The 19249-nt window shown below is 30.9% G+C and overlaps 2 protein-coding genes across 2 annotated transcripts; one reads left to right on the top strand and one right to left on the bottom strand.

The window, feature by feature from the left end:
- Positions 1 to 1990: 1990 nt before the first annotated feature.
- Positions 1991 to 2371, bottom strand: LOC126891450 (uncharacterized). The gene has a single exon (XM_050660626.1). The coding sequence runs from the start codon at positions 2369 to 2371 to the stop codon at positions 1991 to 1993; it is 381 nt and encodes a 126-aa protein (XP_050516583.1).
- Positions 2372 to 15925: 13554 nt separating this feature from the next.
- Positions 15926 to 17584, top strand: LOC126891449 (GATA zinc finger domain-containing protein 4-like). The gene is made up of 2 exons (XM_050660625.1): positions 15926 to 16424; positions 16497 to 17584. Exons 1-2 carry the CDS (start codon positions 15926 to 15928, stop codon positions 17582 to 17584), a joined length of 1587 nt encoding a protein of 528 aa, XP_050516582.1.
- The last annotated feature ends 1665 nt before the right edge of the window (positions 17585 to 19249 follow it).

Here is a 19249-nt window from a genome sequence, read left to right as displayed (position 1 = left end):
AGCTATGAGAAGTTTTAATATACAGATTTCTACACACGATTATATTATTCAGTTGATAAATGCGGGTCATATTTCGTTATTGCTCTCCTTTTTTCGTTTTCTTTTAAGGTACTAGTACACTTTAGAAGACCAAAAATAATAATTTTTTTTCTCAGAACCTTTATTAAAAATGAACCTAAAACATTTTAATATATTAATATCTAACTCTTAGAGAGTACAAAAATATATATCTTTTTTCATTTATGCACGTACGCTAATATTGTAGAGGGCGCAAAAGTCTAGGCCTCGAAAAATGATGGCGGACAGTTAATCTCAGGATTGGGTTATCTGAAACAAAAAAATCCATTTGAATTTGAAAAAGGAAGGTTTCTTACCTGACAATTTACCACAATTTGACCAAAAAATAAAAAAAAAATTTAACCATGAAAAACTAAAGATAAACCCGCGATTTTTTCACAAAAATTTTTCAAATTTCCGCAAAATCTATTTTTTGTGGAATTTTTCACTAAGGGCGAGTTTTATAAAGAGTAATTAACGTTAAGCATGCAGATTAAATCGAGTTTACGTTCGATTTGTGTTGTATAAAACTTTAAACCCTACATTTGGCCAGCTTAACTGTAAACCAGCTTTAGCGACGGTTTAACTTTTAAGCACGCGCTTAAAAATTTGTGTTTATTCTGTCAACTTCAACTAATGTCAACCTAAAAATTTTAATATTTGTTGTGTGACCGTTTTATGTTAAAAAAATCTTTTAAAAGCCATGAATGCTAATCAATTGGTTGTGTAGTATAATGGTTTTAGTAGTAATGGTAGCAAATAAAAACATTTACATATAAACAGAAAATTATCGTTATTGTAAAAATTATAAATTATGAACTATATGTACAGTGGCCATGTAAATTTTTGTGTTTAGCATAGTAAAGTATTGTAAGTTCAAAACCTCGTGAACCTCGTAAATACGCATGCCCGAAAAAATAAATGGAACTTAAAAACATTCACCATTTTAATTTCATAGGAAATTGGGCGACAGGGTAGGATTTGCACCTGATAAATGATGTCGAGTATTTCCAGTAAACATGAAATAATAATATGTATTCGGTTTCTCTTATCTTAAACAAATTAGTTAGTCATCACATTTTTATTTTATCTCACATTGAAAGATGTAATAAAAATTTACGACTTCCCGTCTTCACTGCCGATAAAAATTGCTGTGTATTTAAAAATGTGAAATATTTACATTGCACTAATTTGGCTTATAAATAAACCTTTTAAGAACTGAAAAAAAATCTAGAGTACAAATAAATAAATAACAAATCAATGTATGATAGAAAAATAATAGGATTTTGGTTTTAAATTCAGCAAAATAATGTTTATAGGAGACGAATTCCTTGGGAAAAGTATTCCCATGAAATTTTTTGCATAATCACTTTCATAAAATACCGCAGAATAATGTTCAAGAGGTTGCCCATATAAAAAGTGGTCCTAATTTATTAAAATGTAACATTTGTAACAAATATACCTTTTATAAAGGATTTTATCGTTTTTGTAATATATGGTATACAGCCAATTACAGGAGAACTTTTTCCTCGTGGGTTTTTAAGAATATTAATACGGCATCTACATGGAGACGGAACATTAGGTTACGCACAATAAGAAATTTGAAACTAAATAAGAAATTAAATAATTAATAAAATGTTAAAAGAACTAAAAAATATATGGAGGGACGGAACACCGAGTTTGTCACCTTGGCTAGTTTGTATTTATAGGCCGTTGTTGTAGCCGTCGCGCGTCGTCGCTATCAGACAGTTCTGTTTCAGATGATTCGCTATCGTCATCTAAATTTATAATAATCTCATGCATATCATCCAGAATGAATTCTCGGCTGAAGTACTCTTTTTCTACTTTCTCAACATGCATGCAAGTATTTGCCCATATTTCTGGCGTGATTTTATTTAGCATTATTTTTGTTAGTTCTAAAACATCTCCTAATTTATGTCGTGTTTTTTGCTGCAACTTCATTTTTTAAAATGGCCCATATCTTTTCAATCGGGTTAAGTTCCGGATGATATGGCGGTAAACGTAAAACCGAGTGGCCGTGCTGTGCTAATAATTGGTCTACAGCATACACTGGGTTTTTAGGTTTAGCAATGAGTATCTTATTGTAGAGCTCCGGTTTTGTTTCGCTTTCATCGAACAATATATTTCTTTCTGTCAACCATTGTTTCATGATGTCTTTTTTCGAAGCTGATGTAGGACATTTTTCAAGAGTCACATTATGATATGCAGCGTTGTCTATTACTAAAACTGAATTGCAAGGTAAATTGGGAAGAAGTTTGTCTTTCAACCACTTCATATAATTCTGGTGATTCATGTCATCATGATAATCACCAGTTTTTTGTCCGGATTTGAAAATGAGAGCAGCATTTTCGACAAATCCATTTTTAAAACCACAATGTAAGATGATCAGTCGTTGCCCTTTAGATACCGGAAATTTTATGCACTTGTTTCATCCATTGTAGCGTGCAACCCGCTACTTTGTAGAATTTATTTTAATAAGACCCACTCTGCATTTAGAGGTCCTCTCAGGTAGCTGTTGATTTTCATTTGTAGCAAATATTTATTAGTCGGTCCATTTATATTCTTTTCGTGCACCCTGTATATACATTTTCAATTCTATAATGAAATTAGTGATGCCTGATTTAAATTAGAAAAGTTATTTCCATCATCTCGAATAATATTTATTGAGAAAATATTATTGCCATTTTCATTTTAAACAGTTTAATTATTTCCAGTTTTCGTTCTTTCTAAATATTTTATTTCGAAGCAAAATTATTTATTAAGCCATTAATTTTTTCTAATTTTAAAACGTTCAACTTTGTCAATTTCAATGAGAGTGTCTTTTTCGTTATCAGCTAATACTGACCTTCAGTTAATTTCTTTTACCTTTATAAATACCATGCTGGTGCCTTTCTGGCTCATTTTTATATTCTTCGCCAAGTAGGTAGCAGCGAGCGCTACAGACCTAATTGGTAAGTTGTTTTTGGGTTTTATCATTTACTTTTCCGATAATATTTTTTTGTTAATTGACTAACTCGAATTTGCAGGATATATTTATATTTTTACATATTTGTATTGTAAATTTGATTCATCCAATAAGAAAATAATTTTGGGGTATTTATTTACTTATTTTCCGTGAATGCTAAATCATAACATCAGCAGTTGTGTTAAATATCAATTATTTTCAAGTTTAATTTATTACGTTAATTTTATAGAAATATGTGGGATTAAATTAATTTATTTTAGTTCATTTATTTTATTGTATTTTTTAATTGGGGTGTTCACATTAAAACATTTGGGGTCTACTGTTTGGTTTAAAAGTCACTTCTAAGATTTTCTGTGCTGCTGGTGGGGAATATTGGGGTTTTGTTGACTTGGGTGGTGGGGGCCCTTCATAAATTTATGCTGCGGGTTGTCTACATCTTGTTTTCTCTTCTAGGCACCCAGGAGAAGGGCGTGGCCCTAGCTTTTACACCATCTGTTTTGGCCCAGAGGATATAATGCCCCCCAGAAAGTAAATCACGTAAATGGTAAATAGCAGCTCCTCAAGACCCATGGGTTCGACGAACATTTAGACAACTCCGGAGGCAACAACCGATCCACCAGTACATCAGACCAGTACATCAAAACCTGACGCCTCCCGAAGAAGATCATGAGGTGTGGATAACCTAGGACAGCACCGGAACAAGCCTTCACACCACAAGTTGTCTTCCTTAGAATCTAATATTTGCCTGTCAGCAGAGACAGTTTTTTTATATAAATAACTTCATAATAACTTCACAATGATGTAGATCCTAAATTATAACCAAAGAAATGAGAAAATAAAGCATTTATACCGAAATTCATTCCTTTTTACTGATAGTGTACCGTATGCCTGGAGAATGCAGAGGAGTGGGATATAAGGACCCACATAAAGTCTCATGCTCGCCGTGTTGGTGTTGGTGATGGTATGTCGAATTTGTTTCTTGGTCCAATGTTGACTTTGGAGATAGGTTCGATATATCATTGTTAATATGAACACGACACCATCATCCCAACCTTTTGGAACTGTGTGGGAACTATGTATATGTTTCATCACTATATACAATATTTCTATCTACAAAAAATTGTGAATTATTTTAAAATTAGTTATAATGTAAATAAATAAATATCTTACTTTCAGATTTGTACTTTCTGAGTTTTCTGTTCTTTTGGCTCTTATGTCAGTTTTTTCGATTAAAATTTTCCTATTGTCTTCCACTTTTCTCCATCTAAATCCTAATTTCTTCACAATTTTTCTGAAAGAAGATAGTTTACCAGTTACAATTCCTTCGTTTCTACAGATTCGTAAACAGCTTTCATGGTAGGTCTTCTATTGTGGATAGTAGCAAACGTATAAATGGTATTTCTTATGACGTGTTCCTCAAATGGATTGACTGATGATTTGCGGCTGGGCTTGCAAATACTTGTTCTGGGGGATACAAATTGTGAAGTTGCTGGTTTGTTTTTACCTTCCTTAATTATCCTCTTCACTGTACTTTCTGAGGTACCAGTTGCTTGAGCCACTCGCTCTATTAGGGATAAAGGAGTTGTGCAATGTCCCAAATCTTTTTCCCGTTTCATAAATAAATAAACATTAAAGATAATTTGCCTCCCTTGTCTATGGACCACTTTTCCATTGTTACTTTCCCTGTAAAACCGCTCGGTTTTAGATAATAGATAAAATGTTAAATATTAGTTATGTTTAAGAAAAACGTTTACAAAAAATCCATAAGGAAAAATTTCCCGTAACTGGCTGTATACCATTAATTACAAAAATTGAAGAAAGACTTCTGTGTAAATGGTATATTTATTAAAACCCCAATAAAGGGCTACATTAAAAGACAGAACGTTTTCGCTCTAAAGAGAGCATCATCAGTGTTCTAAGCCTAAAATAAGTACAACCATAATTAGTGAAGACAAGAGTAAAAAATTTAAAGGTTGACCAAGATAAAAAATTAGGTTATACTTACAAGCTCTACATGCTAAGCCACCAAAAATACATAGGTTAAAACCCTTAAAACGCCGACCAAAAGTCTTACATTGGCGTGTATTATGTTAAACCCTGGCGATGGGTGAAAATGAAAAAGATATACCTCACAGCATTATATGACTCTACCACGTGTATGTGGGTGGTTGAGTTGATTTCTCTGTCTTCACAAAGAGAAAGGTGAAAGCCAACTAATTACAGGTGACAGGTAAGAAAGCGTTTCTGACTGATGACAGCACAAGACAGACGGTCCAACATGAAGATTTGTGAACTGATATGTAGTTAGGTACACTAGTAAATAGTTTTAAAAAATTTATTTGTAGCAAAATACGATAATAACAACAAACATTATATGCTGGGATTATAAGTATTCACTATTAAACTACCAAGAATGATATACAAAGTGGAAGTAACGTTATTTGAAAACAAATTGTCAGTGGGGTTTAATAAGTGCATAATCAAAGATAGGCAACCAACCATACATGAGTGTATTTTAAATAAAATGAAGATCTTATTTTTGTTTTAATAGTTGAAAAATAATAATTTGCCCATATGATCTAATGCATTTAGGGCAGAGAAAATAAGTGAATATTTTTTCAATACTATTAAACGTAGTGAAGGCAATGTCTAGGTTGAAGTTAGAAGTAAATACGTTAGAACTCTCTTCTTCATTAAAAGAAGTACTGGTTTTAGTCTTTCTTTCTGGCATATTATATTTTGTAGGTTTTAAATCTGCGCCATGATATATTTAATAAATATAACTATGTACTTTTATTGTGTATCATTTAATGGCAAAAAGAAATACTAAAACCGGTACTTCTTTTAATGATGAAGAGAGTTCTGACGTATTTAAATACAAAAAAGTTAAAAATATGAGGTCCATTTCCCCGATTTAAGTTGATATAGGCAACTCGAATTACACGGTTTCCCTGGCATTACCTGTCTCTCTCTCTCTCTCTAGGACCTCTCTCTTGTATGTTGGCCTCAATCTCGCTTCACTATTTGAATGGGACGGGGCCATTTCATGTTTGTTACACATTATCTTATCGAAAAAGAATGACAGTTCGCAAATTATTTATCGGAGTTGACTGTTATTCAGCTACATTGTAGCTTAGCAACACTAGATTATTGTTAAGATTTCGAACTTGTTGCAAAAATTTATAGGGATTTACACAAAATTAGCTACAAAATTAAGCAGGCTTTGAAAAACTTCAATTTTATTTCGTTTTATGGGGTTTTAGTGTTGTTCTGAAGCTATTTTCTTGTGGCATTTTTATAATCAAGTATATTCAAATGGGAAAGCCACAATTTTACCTAAAAATGATTTTATTAACGTTTCGACGCCCAAGTCGGGTGTCGTTGTCAAAATACAAAATAATACTAAATAAACAAAAATGTTGTTGCTTAGTAAAAAATTCTTCTAATAATTTATTTAATCTGACTCATTTATATCGGCAATTCAGACACGTATTATACATTTTAAAGTAGACGACTTTAAAATGATATTGCCAATATTGATGAGTTGCGTTCGTGGGACGACTTTACTAAAAGATAGTTCATTCGATTACATGAAATCAATCCCAACTCAAGAATATCCGCCACAAAAAATCATAGCATGTGATCTGTCTTTAAAAAGACAACCAAATGCAACGGTGGCACTGAAATTCTCGCGATACTATCCCGACATCGTCATAATATGCGCACACGTTTCCACACCACCTTTGAGGTAGTGTACTTAGCGCGTTTTTTTTAACGTGGTTTCCCCAGTAGGCCTACTCCACGGATCTGTTATGATTCTGTTTAATTTAAAGCTATTTAATAATTGATATTGGCAAGGGTTAAAAATGAATAAACTTTATATAAAGCGGTATAAATTAAAAAAAGTGAAATTTATCAAACTGGTTCATAATTTTGTAATACTTCTGCTTCCCTTGTTCTTCTTCTCATTGTTCTTCTTCCTCTTCCTCATCTTCTAGTTCTTCTTCTTGTTCTTCTTCTTCTTCTTTTTGTTCATCCTGGGTGCAAGTAAATTGTCCCAATAATGACACATCGCATGGCTCCTCGATAGAATCAAATGAATCCTCAATTGTTGGTGATTCAACATTGGAGCACAACCGGTTTTGACAATTAGTACATGCTACCGAACAAAACAGTCCAACTTTTTTGCAACCCCATTTAGCGCTACATCCCTTTTTACAGTTGCAAAAAATTGTGTTCAGGAGTTTTTCCGGCGCAGGGGGGAGTAAAGTTTGAATTGGGTCTAATGAACTGTCGACTAATTTCCATCCCCAGCCTTTTGGATCTAGCTGATACCCAACCCACACTTGAACTTGGTGATATACCCGAAAAAGATGTTGATGAGCAGCCTCTGAGGTTGAAGGAAGACAAGATAACTGCACTTGTTTTTTGTTTCGAGTACTTTTAAAAAAACATGCCTATCGAAACTTATCTAAGCACGTAGTTTGCTTAGGCGCTCCATACATAGAGAGAAGAAAGCTAATTCCGTTGGAAATAACTTCTTGTGGAGTTAAATTAGTTTTTTTAAAAACTTCAGCACATTCAAGTAAATCTTGTTTTTCAAACATTTTAGAAAACAGTCGTTTTACCCCTCCTGAAAAATGCAGATGTCGTATCACAGCCAGTTATTGCGTGTAAAACTAGTATATGATTTTGACATTTTGCAAAAGTAGATAAACTTTTCGATGCATATATTTCCGATTGGTGTTGAGCTTTTCCAGGTTTAAAAAAAAAAGATTGTTTTTTCGATTGGAGTTCTACCAGTGAGTAATACGAGCAAGTCTACATCTTCACCTACAACAATAGTTGTATTTGTTAAATTGAATTGCTCTATGGCTGTTTCAATTATCATTACGTCAAATAATACGCGCAAATGCGCGCAAATAAAACAATACTCTGATAATTTTGTTATAACAATGAAAATAACACGAAATAAACGATAAAAAAAATATAGGTTTAACACGTATTTTCACTCCGGAGTAGTACTCAAGACTAACTAATACCTCGAGGGTGTCATCTACCTGAAGGATTTCGCCATCCAGGAAAATTACGGTGTAATTTGCATAAGTATTTATTAGTACTTAGCAATAAACATTTTACCTAGAAAGTTGTCTTGCATTATTATGTTCAAACCCTTCGGAGAAGAGAATAGGTAGGGTGATTAGATTAGCTGACGAACGTGTTCATTCCGACAAAACCCATCTTTGCAAATTGAACTAAGGCGCATAAATAAAAAGAATTATTATAAGTTAATACTTACCGGGATCCGCTGACCTCTATCACGTCTAGCTGAAGGTCATTTCGAGGTCAAATCAAGATAAATCGACAGAATCGCTCTGAAAAAGCATATTAGGGTGTTTTTGGGGTCGCTGATCACAAAACTGGGGTCCCTTGAGCACAACCACGTTAGCTAAAGGTAACTTCAAAGTCAAATCAATTTTGTGGACACGTCCTGATTTGACCTTGAAATGACCTTTACATGACGTGGTAGAGCTCAACGGACCGCAGTTTTTATGATCAGCGACCCCAAAAGCCCCCAGTATATATTTTCAGAGCGATTGTGTCGATTTATGTTGATTTGACCATAAAATGACCTTGAACTAGACGTGATAGAGGTCAGCGGACTCTGGATTCGTCTTCAGCGACCCCAAAAACCTCCTAATATACATTTTCAGAGCGACTGTCGATTTATCTTGATTCTACCTTGAAATGACCTTTACTGGACGTGATAGAGGTGAGCGGACCCCGGATTCGTAATCAGTCACCCCAAAAACCCCCTTGTCATACGGTTTCGTCAAATAATCCGAAATTTAGTTTTTTTTTGTAAACCTGTGTTATTTATGATATGATTGATATTTATTTTACAAATACTAATATTTTATTATTGCTGTAAAATGGATTTATTGAAATTAATTAAAAAAGTGTTAATAGTAAGTCATTTATTTATGAAAGTTATATCAAAAATGTTAATAAATAAATTTGAACTTATAGAAAATTTTAATATTTATTATTTTTCTTGATTAAATTTTGAATTTTACATTTTATGACAGACACCGTCCTTTTAATTTTTGATGTACCAGTAATAATATGTAATAAGAAAATTAAATGGCTAAATACCCCAGGTGGGGATGAGCCGCTAAAAAGCTATCTAGATCTTTTTCAAGCAGATTAGTCCCAGTCTGCTACTCGATACTATTGATTGTGTTTCTCCATTTCTTTCTATCCTGTCTGTTTCTGCTAGTCTCTAATTCCTGCCCTATGTAAATCTTCCTTTACTTCGTGTAACTATTTATTCTAGTTCCTCCGCGCCTCCTTCTAGCTCCGGGTTTCCATTGTAAAAATTGAGTTTATAGTTGTTGCTCTACCTGCTCTCCATATATGCCTCAACCATCTAACACTGTGCTGAAATCTGAAAATCTGGAATAATATCTACCCGGGTCGAAACTTTTTTTTTAATTTATGAAAATAGTTATTTATGAAACAGTTCGTGAAGTATGCTTTTTGCGAACGCACGCGATGTTTAGAGCATGAGCGACAACGGAGCGAGTGCTATACATCGCGTAAGTTCGCAAAAAGTACTTCACGCACAGTTTCATACAATATTTTATCTACGATAAACAAATAAAAAAAACTGTAACTCTTCGTCACTGGAATTCATTTCTATTCTACAATTTTTATAACTTTGACATTTAGAAATTCTTATTTCTTTCAAACCACAAAACTGTCAAATTTTTTTTTGTAATTTATGCTCACTATGTCATCACCATGATAACGCGAAAGTTAAGGATATTTGATTATATAAAAGTGTGTCAAAAACAGTGCGAAAAAGTAAATCCCATTTAAAATACACTGTTACTTTACGCACACTTTAAACTAAACCCTTCACGCACTGCTATCTATAATGACAGTTTTCACAAACTAAAAACTTATACATAGTATGATATAGAGTAGATAAAAGTCATTTATTAATTATTAATTAATTATAGTCAGAAGAAAATTAGATCATGCACCCCTTGTTTTTTATAATTGTTAACATACTAAATTGCATATCCAATAATTATTGTTATCCATTAAATAGATCGATGCAGATCAGCCTTATATCGGATCCTCTACTAGTAGTCCGTTCGCTGACGGTAAAATATTGCAAAACCCATAAATTTTGAAATTTGTGGGTTTTGAAATTTGTGAAACCGCTGACATGAAATTTGGCATACACATAGGTAACATGTCAAGGAAGAAAATTGATATTGTGCCGATGTGTGCTTTTGCCATGGAGGTGACTTTCACCTCGTCTCGGGATGAAAAAATATACGTTCAAAATAAGTCCGGAAATTGATTATCTAACTAATTCTACGCAACTTTTGTTCTATAGCATGTTTTCACTTTTTTCGAGTTATTTGCGACTAATCATGTTCATTTTTCAACAAAAAAAACTCATTTTAACGTTTTTTTGCAATTAACTCAAAAAGTAAGTATTTTATCAAAAAAACCATTCTTAGGAAAAATATAGCCCATAAAAAAGTGAAAAAAATGGTGTACTTATGTATGAGATCCCTAGACCCAGTAAAATAAGAGTTGTAACTAATAAAAAATAGGTTCATACACGCCAAATTCCAAATTGAATATTTCAACGTGAACTGTCAAAAACTAAAGCACTTTTTGGGGAACACTCATTACAACTTTTTTCTAGTGTTTAAAAAAAAAGGTTAAGAAAGTTTTTAGCATTAAATTAAGGAAGGAAGTTACGCTCAAAATGAAGATCCTTTTTTTTGTAAAAACCATGAAATTCACCCCCTAATTAGCATCCTAAATGAAATTAATTGTCACCACTTCACAAGTTGATTTACTGTGTATGTATTGTTTATAAATATGATCTGTAAGCTTCATCAGTTCAAAGTTCTTATTTTTGAAGGGGATGCAATTGAAAGGGATTAAACTAGTCACTAACCAACTGTGTATGCCAATTTTGAACAGCCATATCTTAACCAATATTTGTCTCAAAGAAAAACACATAACCCTAAATATTCAGAAAGGCAAAACCTAAATTTTTTTCAAAATAAAAAAAAAATTACTTAACCAATTTTTTTCAAAAATAAGCCTTTAAGCCGATGAAATTACAGATCATATAAATATTACATAAGTTAAGTATATAACTTGTGAAGCGGTAAGTATTAATTTCATTTGAGATTTCAATTAGGTGGTGATTTTTCGGATTTTTTTAACAAAAATAGGACCTACTTTATTTTGAGCGTATGTTTAGAACTTTTTTAGAAAACATAAAAAAGATTTTTTTAAAACTTTAAAAAAGTTGTAATAAGTTTTCTCAGAACAGTGCATCATTTTTTGGTTGCTATCATTTTTCGGTTATTTCACGTGAAATCATTCGTTTTTAAATTTGACGAATATGAACCTGTTTCCTGTTTTACATTAGCTACAACTTTGCTTCTACTGATTCTAAAAGTTCATACGTACATCAATTTTGTTACTTTATAAGCTATATTTTTAATGGTTTTCCCGATAACATACTTACTTTTTGAGTTATTGGCAAAAAACCGTATAAAAGTGTTTTTTTCTTGAAAAATTGACATATTTTCGCGCAAATAACTCAAAAAGTATTAACTTAGTGAAAAAATTCTATATAACAAAAGTTGCTTAGAATTAGTCAGTTTATCTTTTTCCGAACTTATTTTGAACGTATATTTTTCACCTCCGAGAAGAGGAGAAACTCACCCCCAGGACAAAGTTTTCTTTTCACTTTTTTTCTTTGACATGTTACCTATGTGTATTCTAAATTTCACGTCAATCCGTTGTTTAAAATTTGAAGCAAATCCGTTAATGAACTATAATACTATTTCGATAAGATCGTAAAAAACGAATCAGAATATTTGTTTTGTTTGTATATTAATTATTGTTTTAGCATACAGTCAAGTCGCCCTTGAATCCAAAACGTTTTTTTTTTTAAGAAAATAAAATTTTTATTGGGTATTGGAATATGTTCAAGCAGACATTTCCGTTCAAATTTTTAGTCACAACATACAACATATCAATGTTAAATATTATTAGAGCAACCTTAGGGTGTCACATTTGTTTTAATGACCTACACAGATTTTTATTACCTACTGCTGATAAAGTGATATCAAATATCACTCGTCGACATCTCTGTATTAATTTGAAATAATAAAATATAATAATATGTAGTTTTGTATTCTAAAATATTTGTATTTTTACCTATGAAGAGTACAGGTTCAATATCGGCAAATGAGTTTTGTTTTAAATACCGTTCGTATAGAGGTGTTCGTTAAGAGATAAGCGCAAAATCTTGGTTCAATGCTAATTAAATGCACTAATTTTTTTCGAATTCTTAGAAAACTAATAAGTATTTTTGAAAAATTTAAACGCAGAATGGAAGAATACATTACCGAGGGCCGAAGTTCCCTGAAAACTTATATAATGTTTATTTTAATAAGATAACGGGATGAAAAAACAAGAGAAAAGTTAGTGTAATTTTTAATTTCGAATATTTCATTCAAAAGAAACTTTTTGTTTGATGTTATGTATTTTGATGATGCTATGTAAATGAATGCATTTACATAGCATTGGACCGAGACTGCGCCTACCCCATTAAGAGAGAGTTTACTGTATTTCATATTAATACTATAATTTATTACTTTAAACTTTTTATCGCTCTTGATTCATTTTTTCGTGTATTTAATTCCATTCAATTGTAATTGTACATTTAATTTTTTACACGTTTTATTACTTTCGAAATAACAATAACTATAAAATCGATTTTTCAGCCTACTTGGGTCAAAAAAATACGCAATTTTCGGAAATTTCGTTAAATGAGAACATTTACCTACATTTATTGTATTTAAGCTTTTAATAAGATTTTTTAAAATAATTTAGATTATTTAATAGATACATTCACCGGCACGAAAACAGGCACCCCAAAAAATGGGTCGTTTTTGATGGCTCGTATCTCCTAAACCTATTGTCCGATTTAAGTATTTTTTTAATATGTTATAGCCTTATTCTTTAACAATATCGCTGTAATAATATTGCTTCTAGACAGGTAAATTATCATTGTATACCGGGCGTACCAATCAAACTGGGTTTTTTTCTCAATTTTCACAACACCCTGTGGAATATTCTAGCCTTTATACAATATTGAAATTAAAACCTAACTATAGCCCCAGGTTTTCTTAACATTCTGTTTTTTTATTCATTCGCTTATGTTGGATAATAAAACAGTTAGCGACTTAACAAGTAGCCATGTTCTTTATCAATACATGGTGTTTCTAAATAAGTGCGACAAACTTTAAGGGGTATAATGATCGTTTACTTGATAAAGCTATGTCCGCAAATGCTTGCAAATGTAAAATTCTTTTGCCAAACGATCATTATTTTTTATGCAGAATTACTCCTTAAAGTTTGTCGCACTTATTTAGAAACACCCTGTATCGATAAAGAACATGGCTAGTTGTTAGAGTCCCTAACTTTTTCATTATCCAACGTAAGCGAATGAATAAAAAACAGAATGTTAAGAAAACCTGGAGCTATAGTCGGGTTTTAATTTCAATATTTTATTAAGGCTAGAATATTCCACAGGGTGTTGTGAAAATTGAGAAAAAAAACCCAGTTTGATTGGTACACCCGGTATACAATGAAAATTTACCTGTCTATCAACAATATTATTATAGCGATATTGTTAAAGAATAAGGCTATAACATATTAAAAATTACTTAAATCGGCCAACAGGTTTGGGAGATACGAGACATCAAAAATTACCCATTTTTTGAGGTGCCCGTTTTTCGTGCCGGTGAGTGTAGATTGAATTAGAAGTTCATTGTAAAAAAGGAAGTAAAAAAATGTATAGGTAAAATATTATAGATTAAAATAAGTACAGATAATATATAATTATAGAGATATATTATAATCACTTATTGTACCTTCGTTTAAGGCTAACTTTAAAAGTAAAGCAGATCTGCTATTATTCATGTTTAAAAAACAAAAGGCACACAAAATACTAAGTACGATTAGGACCGCGAATCTAGAACAAATGAATGTCTGGAAACCGTTACACAGGGTTGCCAAAAAACGGAAGTCACATCGAGCGGTGTGGTATACGGAAGACGCTACGCGTTGTGTACATAACCTGTATAGTAGTACGGGAGCGACACTAGCGCTGGAGATATACCGTCGAACTAAAATCTGATCTTATGAGTATGTGAGATACGATATGACTTCCGGCGAAATTTTTAATATAAGCGTTCTGATACCATTTAGTATCCAAATTCGTAAAAATATAGGCAAAACGTTGTGACTTCCGAAATCGGAAGTCATAACGGTATATATGAAGTGACAACGTATTACGAGTATCTACTTTGGAAGTCACATGGATACATGTATCAATATATATATATATATATATATTGTAACGATATGACTATGTCCTAAAACAGAGTATGTCGAAGATCGGAGAACGTAGTATCCGATTAAAGTGTTTAGAAACCAAAATGGACTGAAATGGCGATTATTGATGTAATTTATAGAAAATATATCATAGAATAGTATAAAAATTATTAAAGATCATATCATTTATATGAGGACATTCAAAATTAGCATAAGAAATTTATTAAAACCTTATGTAGGGGCTTATATTTGTTTTTTTTTAATAATTGAGATAATGTAAATAGATAAATGGACATTTCAAACAATAATTATAGGTTAAAATAATAATATTTAACATTTAAGATGTTAATTTTATACAGAAGTTATAATTCTGATCTGAAATGCCTTAAAATCAATTAAAATAAATAATAAAACAAAAATAACTCTATAGGATGGTGGATGACATAGTAATTTGACATAGTATGTTAAAAAAGAAGGAATTGAAGTTTTCTATTTGTCATAATGTTTTTTGTTTTTCGTTTGGAATGTTCTGGAATAAAAATTTGATAAAAAGGAGGAGGCAGTCAAGAAATTAGAAATGAAGCTATAAATTTGATAGAGAAAAAGATTTGAAAATTAACAGAAAATATAATAATTTAGCATAAACATGATAAATTTGGTATAATCGAAAAGAAATTAGATAAATATTTGAAGAAAACTTACTTATAATTTGGTAAAGTATCCTTTAATATATAAAAATACTATGTATCCTGAATTTGAACCAGCATAGTGTGGATAATTTATTAGAAATATAAAGAAGAATTTGTGAAGTATCCATAATTGTAAATATTAATAATTTTTGAAACAATATATTAATAATAGTATCCTGTTTCCTGATCCTGGAGTTGAAAGTTGAATTAAAATTGAGAAGAAAGAAAAGAAATATTTTATTTGACAGTTTTGACACTGACAATTGACCTGGTCTTACATCCATTAATTTTTCAGCCATCCAACAATTCAAATTTTATAAAATATTAATAAGAAGGCATTCAGTGACAGTAATTATAAGGTACTGGAATTTGTTTTATTTAATTGTAGGAAGTTTTTCAAGTTAAAGTTATTGTTTTTCAAATTTAGATTTCTATATTTTTTTTTGTTATCACATTTAAACATTCAATTTTATGTTCAATTTAGATTATAATAAAAACATATAAAAAACTATTTAACAAACTAATTCTTTCAGAACCGCGACAAAAACCCTATTTCACAATAATATCCATTATAAATATCAAAAATAATATATCATTACAAATTTGGCGTCGCAACGTAGGACCTCCTAATTAAAAGAATTAGTTTGTTAAAATAAATGCTCTCATATAATTGAAATAATTTTGATTAGAATCAATTTTAAATTTTATTTTAAATTGGATTTTAACAAGTAAGATCTCAAATATGTCTCAAGGAAGGAAAGGTTTAAGAAACAAAAAGAACGAAGAAGATGTGGAAGTGGAAGAAAATGTGGAAGTGGACGGAGAAACTCAGCAGGCGGAACAAGAGCAGAGTGTAGCTCAAGTTCTACAAGAGACAACAGGAATAACACAAGAACGAGAGGAAAATGTCAATATGACAGCATTGATGTCTTTAATGATGCAGATCAACAAAAAACTGGAAGAAAATTCTAAAGAAATCAAAAAAGATATGAAAAAAATGGAATATAACATGGAAGAGAAGTCTAAAGAAATCAAAGAAGATATGAAAAAAATGGAATATAACATGGAAGAGAATTCTAAAGAAATCAAAGAAGATATGAAAAAAATGGAACAAAAATTGGAAGAGCATTCCAGAAAAATGGAAGAAAATAATGCTAAAATTGTGAAACGATTAGAAAAACAGATGGATGAAAAATTTGATGCTTTAGAGAAAAAACTAGCAAGTGAAATAAAAGATATACGTAATGACTACAAGAAAATAATAGAAAATGAAAGGAAAGAAATAAATATGATTATTAAAGATAATAATATAGATATGGAACGGAACATAGAAATCCAAAAATATAACTTAGAAGCAAAAATTTACGAAGAAAGGAGAAAAACTGAAGAAAAATTAGATGATATGCTACAAAATATCCAAACAAACAACCATCAAATAAGGAATGTAGAACAGAGAATAGAAGACATTTCACAAATAAGAGACATAGGGAGACCTTACTTGAATTTAACAAATGAGACATGTATAAAATTCTCTGGTAACATAAAAAATTTACATCCTAGAGTATACATAAATAGTTTAAAACATAAACTAAGATCAGTGAATAATATTAATGATATAAAAGATTATATTAGAATGACATTAAGTGACAATGCAGCAACCTGGTTTGCCAGCATTGAAAACGATTTAGATAATCTGCAAACATTTGAAAATAAATTCTTAAATTATTATTGGGGTGAATTAGAACAAGCTAGATTTAGGGAAGTTTTATATTTTGGAAAGTATAATCGCAATTTAAGTTTAAATATGGTAGATTATGCTTTAAAATTAATAACTGTTGCAAAATATTTAGAACCACCTCTTAGAGAAGACGAAACAGTTTTGAATGTTTCTAGACACTTTGATGCGGACGTTGTGCAAACAGTCACAGTACAAAACATTCAAACAGTAGACAGTTTTATTAACTTTATTCAAAGAGTACAAAGAGGTTATATTACAAGTAATAATAGTAAAAATAGACAATCATATAACAATAATAGGTATGGTAGTAATTCTCAAAATTTTAATAACAACAATAATACTAGTTATGAGAGACAAGGTAATAGAGAGAATTTTAATAATAATACTAATGATAATAGACAAGAGAGACAAGGTAATAGAGAGAATTTTAATAATAATAATAATTATAATAGGCAAGACTTTAACACCAGGAGAAATGCACAAAGATATAATTACAACAGACAGGTAAATTATGTAAGGGGTCAGAGCTGCGAAGACAGTCAACGGAATAGTACATGGCAAGAAAATATGAATAGTAGAAGTGAAAGCAGTGAAAGACATCGAGAATTAGATCCAAATGATCAGACACAATCTGACAATCCTAATAATCCAAATTTTATGTAGAGGACTTTCTGAATTTCAAGTTGGGCCATTGTCATTATGAAAAACCTTCGGAATTTATTTCTTTAGATGAATATAAAAATTTTGAATCTATTAATTTAATTTATATAAATGCTATGGCCCAAAATAGCATGATTAAGGTTATGATTGATACTGGTTCAGAAAGTACTCTAGTCTCGGAAAATTTTATTTTTAATACATTAAAATTAACAGATATAATCAAGGTTCCAAAAATTAAAATAATAGGTGCAAATAATAAGAAGCTGGGAGAAATTAATAGACTGGTTAATTTTAAAATTGATATTCTTAATAAACAAATTAGTATGCAAGGATTTATTGTCAAGGACTTATGTGTTGACGTTTTAATGGGAAATGACGAACTGGAAAAGTATAAAGTAAAGATAGATTTTGAAGAAAAAATGGTAACTTTGGAAGGGCAACAAATAGGGTTTATGGAGAGAGAAGAGGTGGAACAAGGAATAAGAGTTGATGGTATAATATTACAAGAAAATAATTATGTTGATGAAGAGAAAATGTATTATGATAGGGAAATGTCCAATAATATTAAAAAGAATAATAATTATAATGAATATTTAAGGAATGGTAAATTTGAGCAGAAGGATGCCTACGGAGCGGAGTGCGTAAAATTGGAAGGAAGGACTAATGATTTTATAATGAAAAATAATTTTATTTGTAAAGAAGAAGAAGTTACAGAAAGTTTAAGTTGCCCTGAACAATATAAATTAATAGTCGTTTCCATATTGCAGCAACACAAGGGGCTTATCAATAAAGAAAATAGAATTGCACAAAATTATACCCATAGTATAAAGGTTAAGGAAGAAAAAGACTTTAAAATAAAATCATACCCAATACCATATAAATATAGAGAAGAAGTAAACAGAGAAATTAAGAACATGCTAAAAGATGGCATCATTGAAAAGGCAGATACACGTTTTATAAACCCAATAGTAGTAGTACGTAAAGCATCAGGTGAAATCAGATTATGTCTAGATGCAAGGAATATTAACAATATCACCGAAAAGCAATTTGAAGCACCAATGAGTATAGATGGAATATTAGGAAGAATTACAGGAATGTCTTTTTTCACAAAAATCGATTTGCGGCATAGTTTCTGGTTAATTCCCCTAGAAAGGAAAAGTAGACAGTATACAGGATTTCAGATAGATGGAGTTGTCTATCAGTTCAAAGTAGTACCATTTGGACTTCAATCATCTTGCAGTGCTTTATGTAGATGTCTTCATGATATATTGGATCAATATGAACATTTTGTAATTCACTACATTGATGATATATTAATTTTTTCTAAAACGGCTGAGGATCACAAAAAACACCTAAAAATTATAATTGACAGATTAGATGAAGTTGGACTAAAAATAAATCAAGAAAAATGTAAATTTTTTCAAAAAGAAGTAATATATCTAGGATATAAACTTAACACTAAAGGAATAGAGATGGATCCAGAACGAATACAGGTTATTCAAGAATATAAAACACCACACAATTTAAGAACTTTAAGAGGATTTATTGGTATAGTTAATTATTATAAAAGGATGATACCAGACCTAAGTAAAAAAGAAATTCCATTACTTGAACTATTAAGAAAAGATGTACGATGGAAATGGAACGAGAGGAGAGAACTAGCATTCC

This window comes from Diabrotica virgifera, chromosome 9, assembly GCF_917563875.1.
Source record: "Diabrotica virgifera virgifera chromosome 9, PGI_DIABVI_V3a".
Lineage (NCBI taxonomy): Eukaryota > Metazoa > Arthropoda > Insecta > Coleoptera > Chrysomelidae > Diabrotica > Diabrotica virgifera.
Note: the sequence above shows the minus strand (reverse complement) of the source record. Positions and strands in the feature narration are given on the sequence as shown.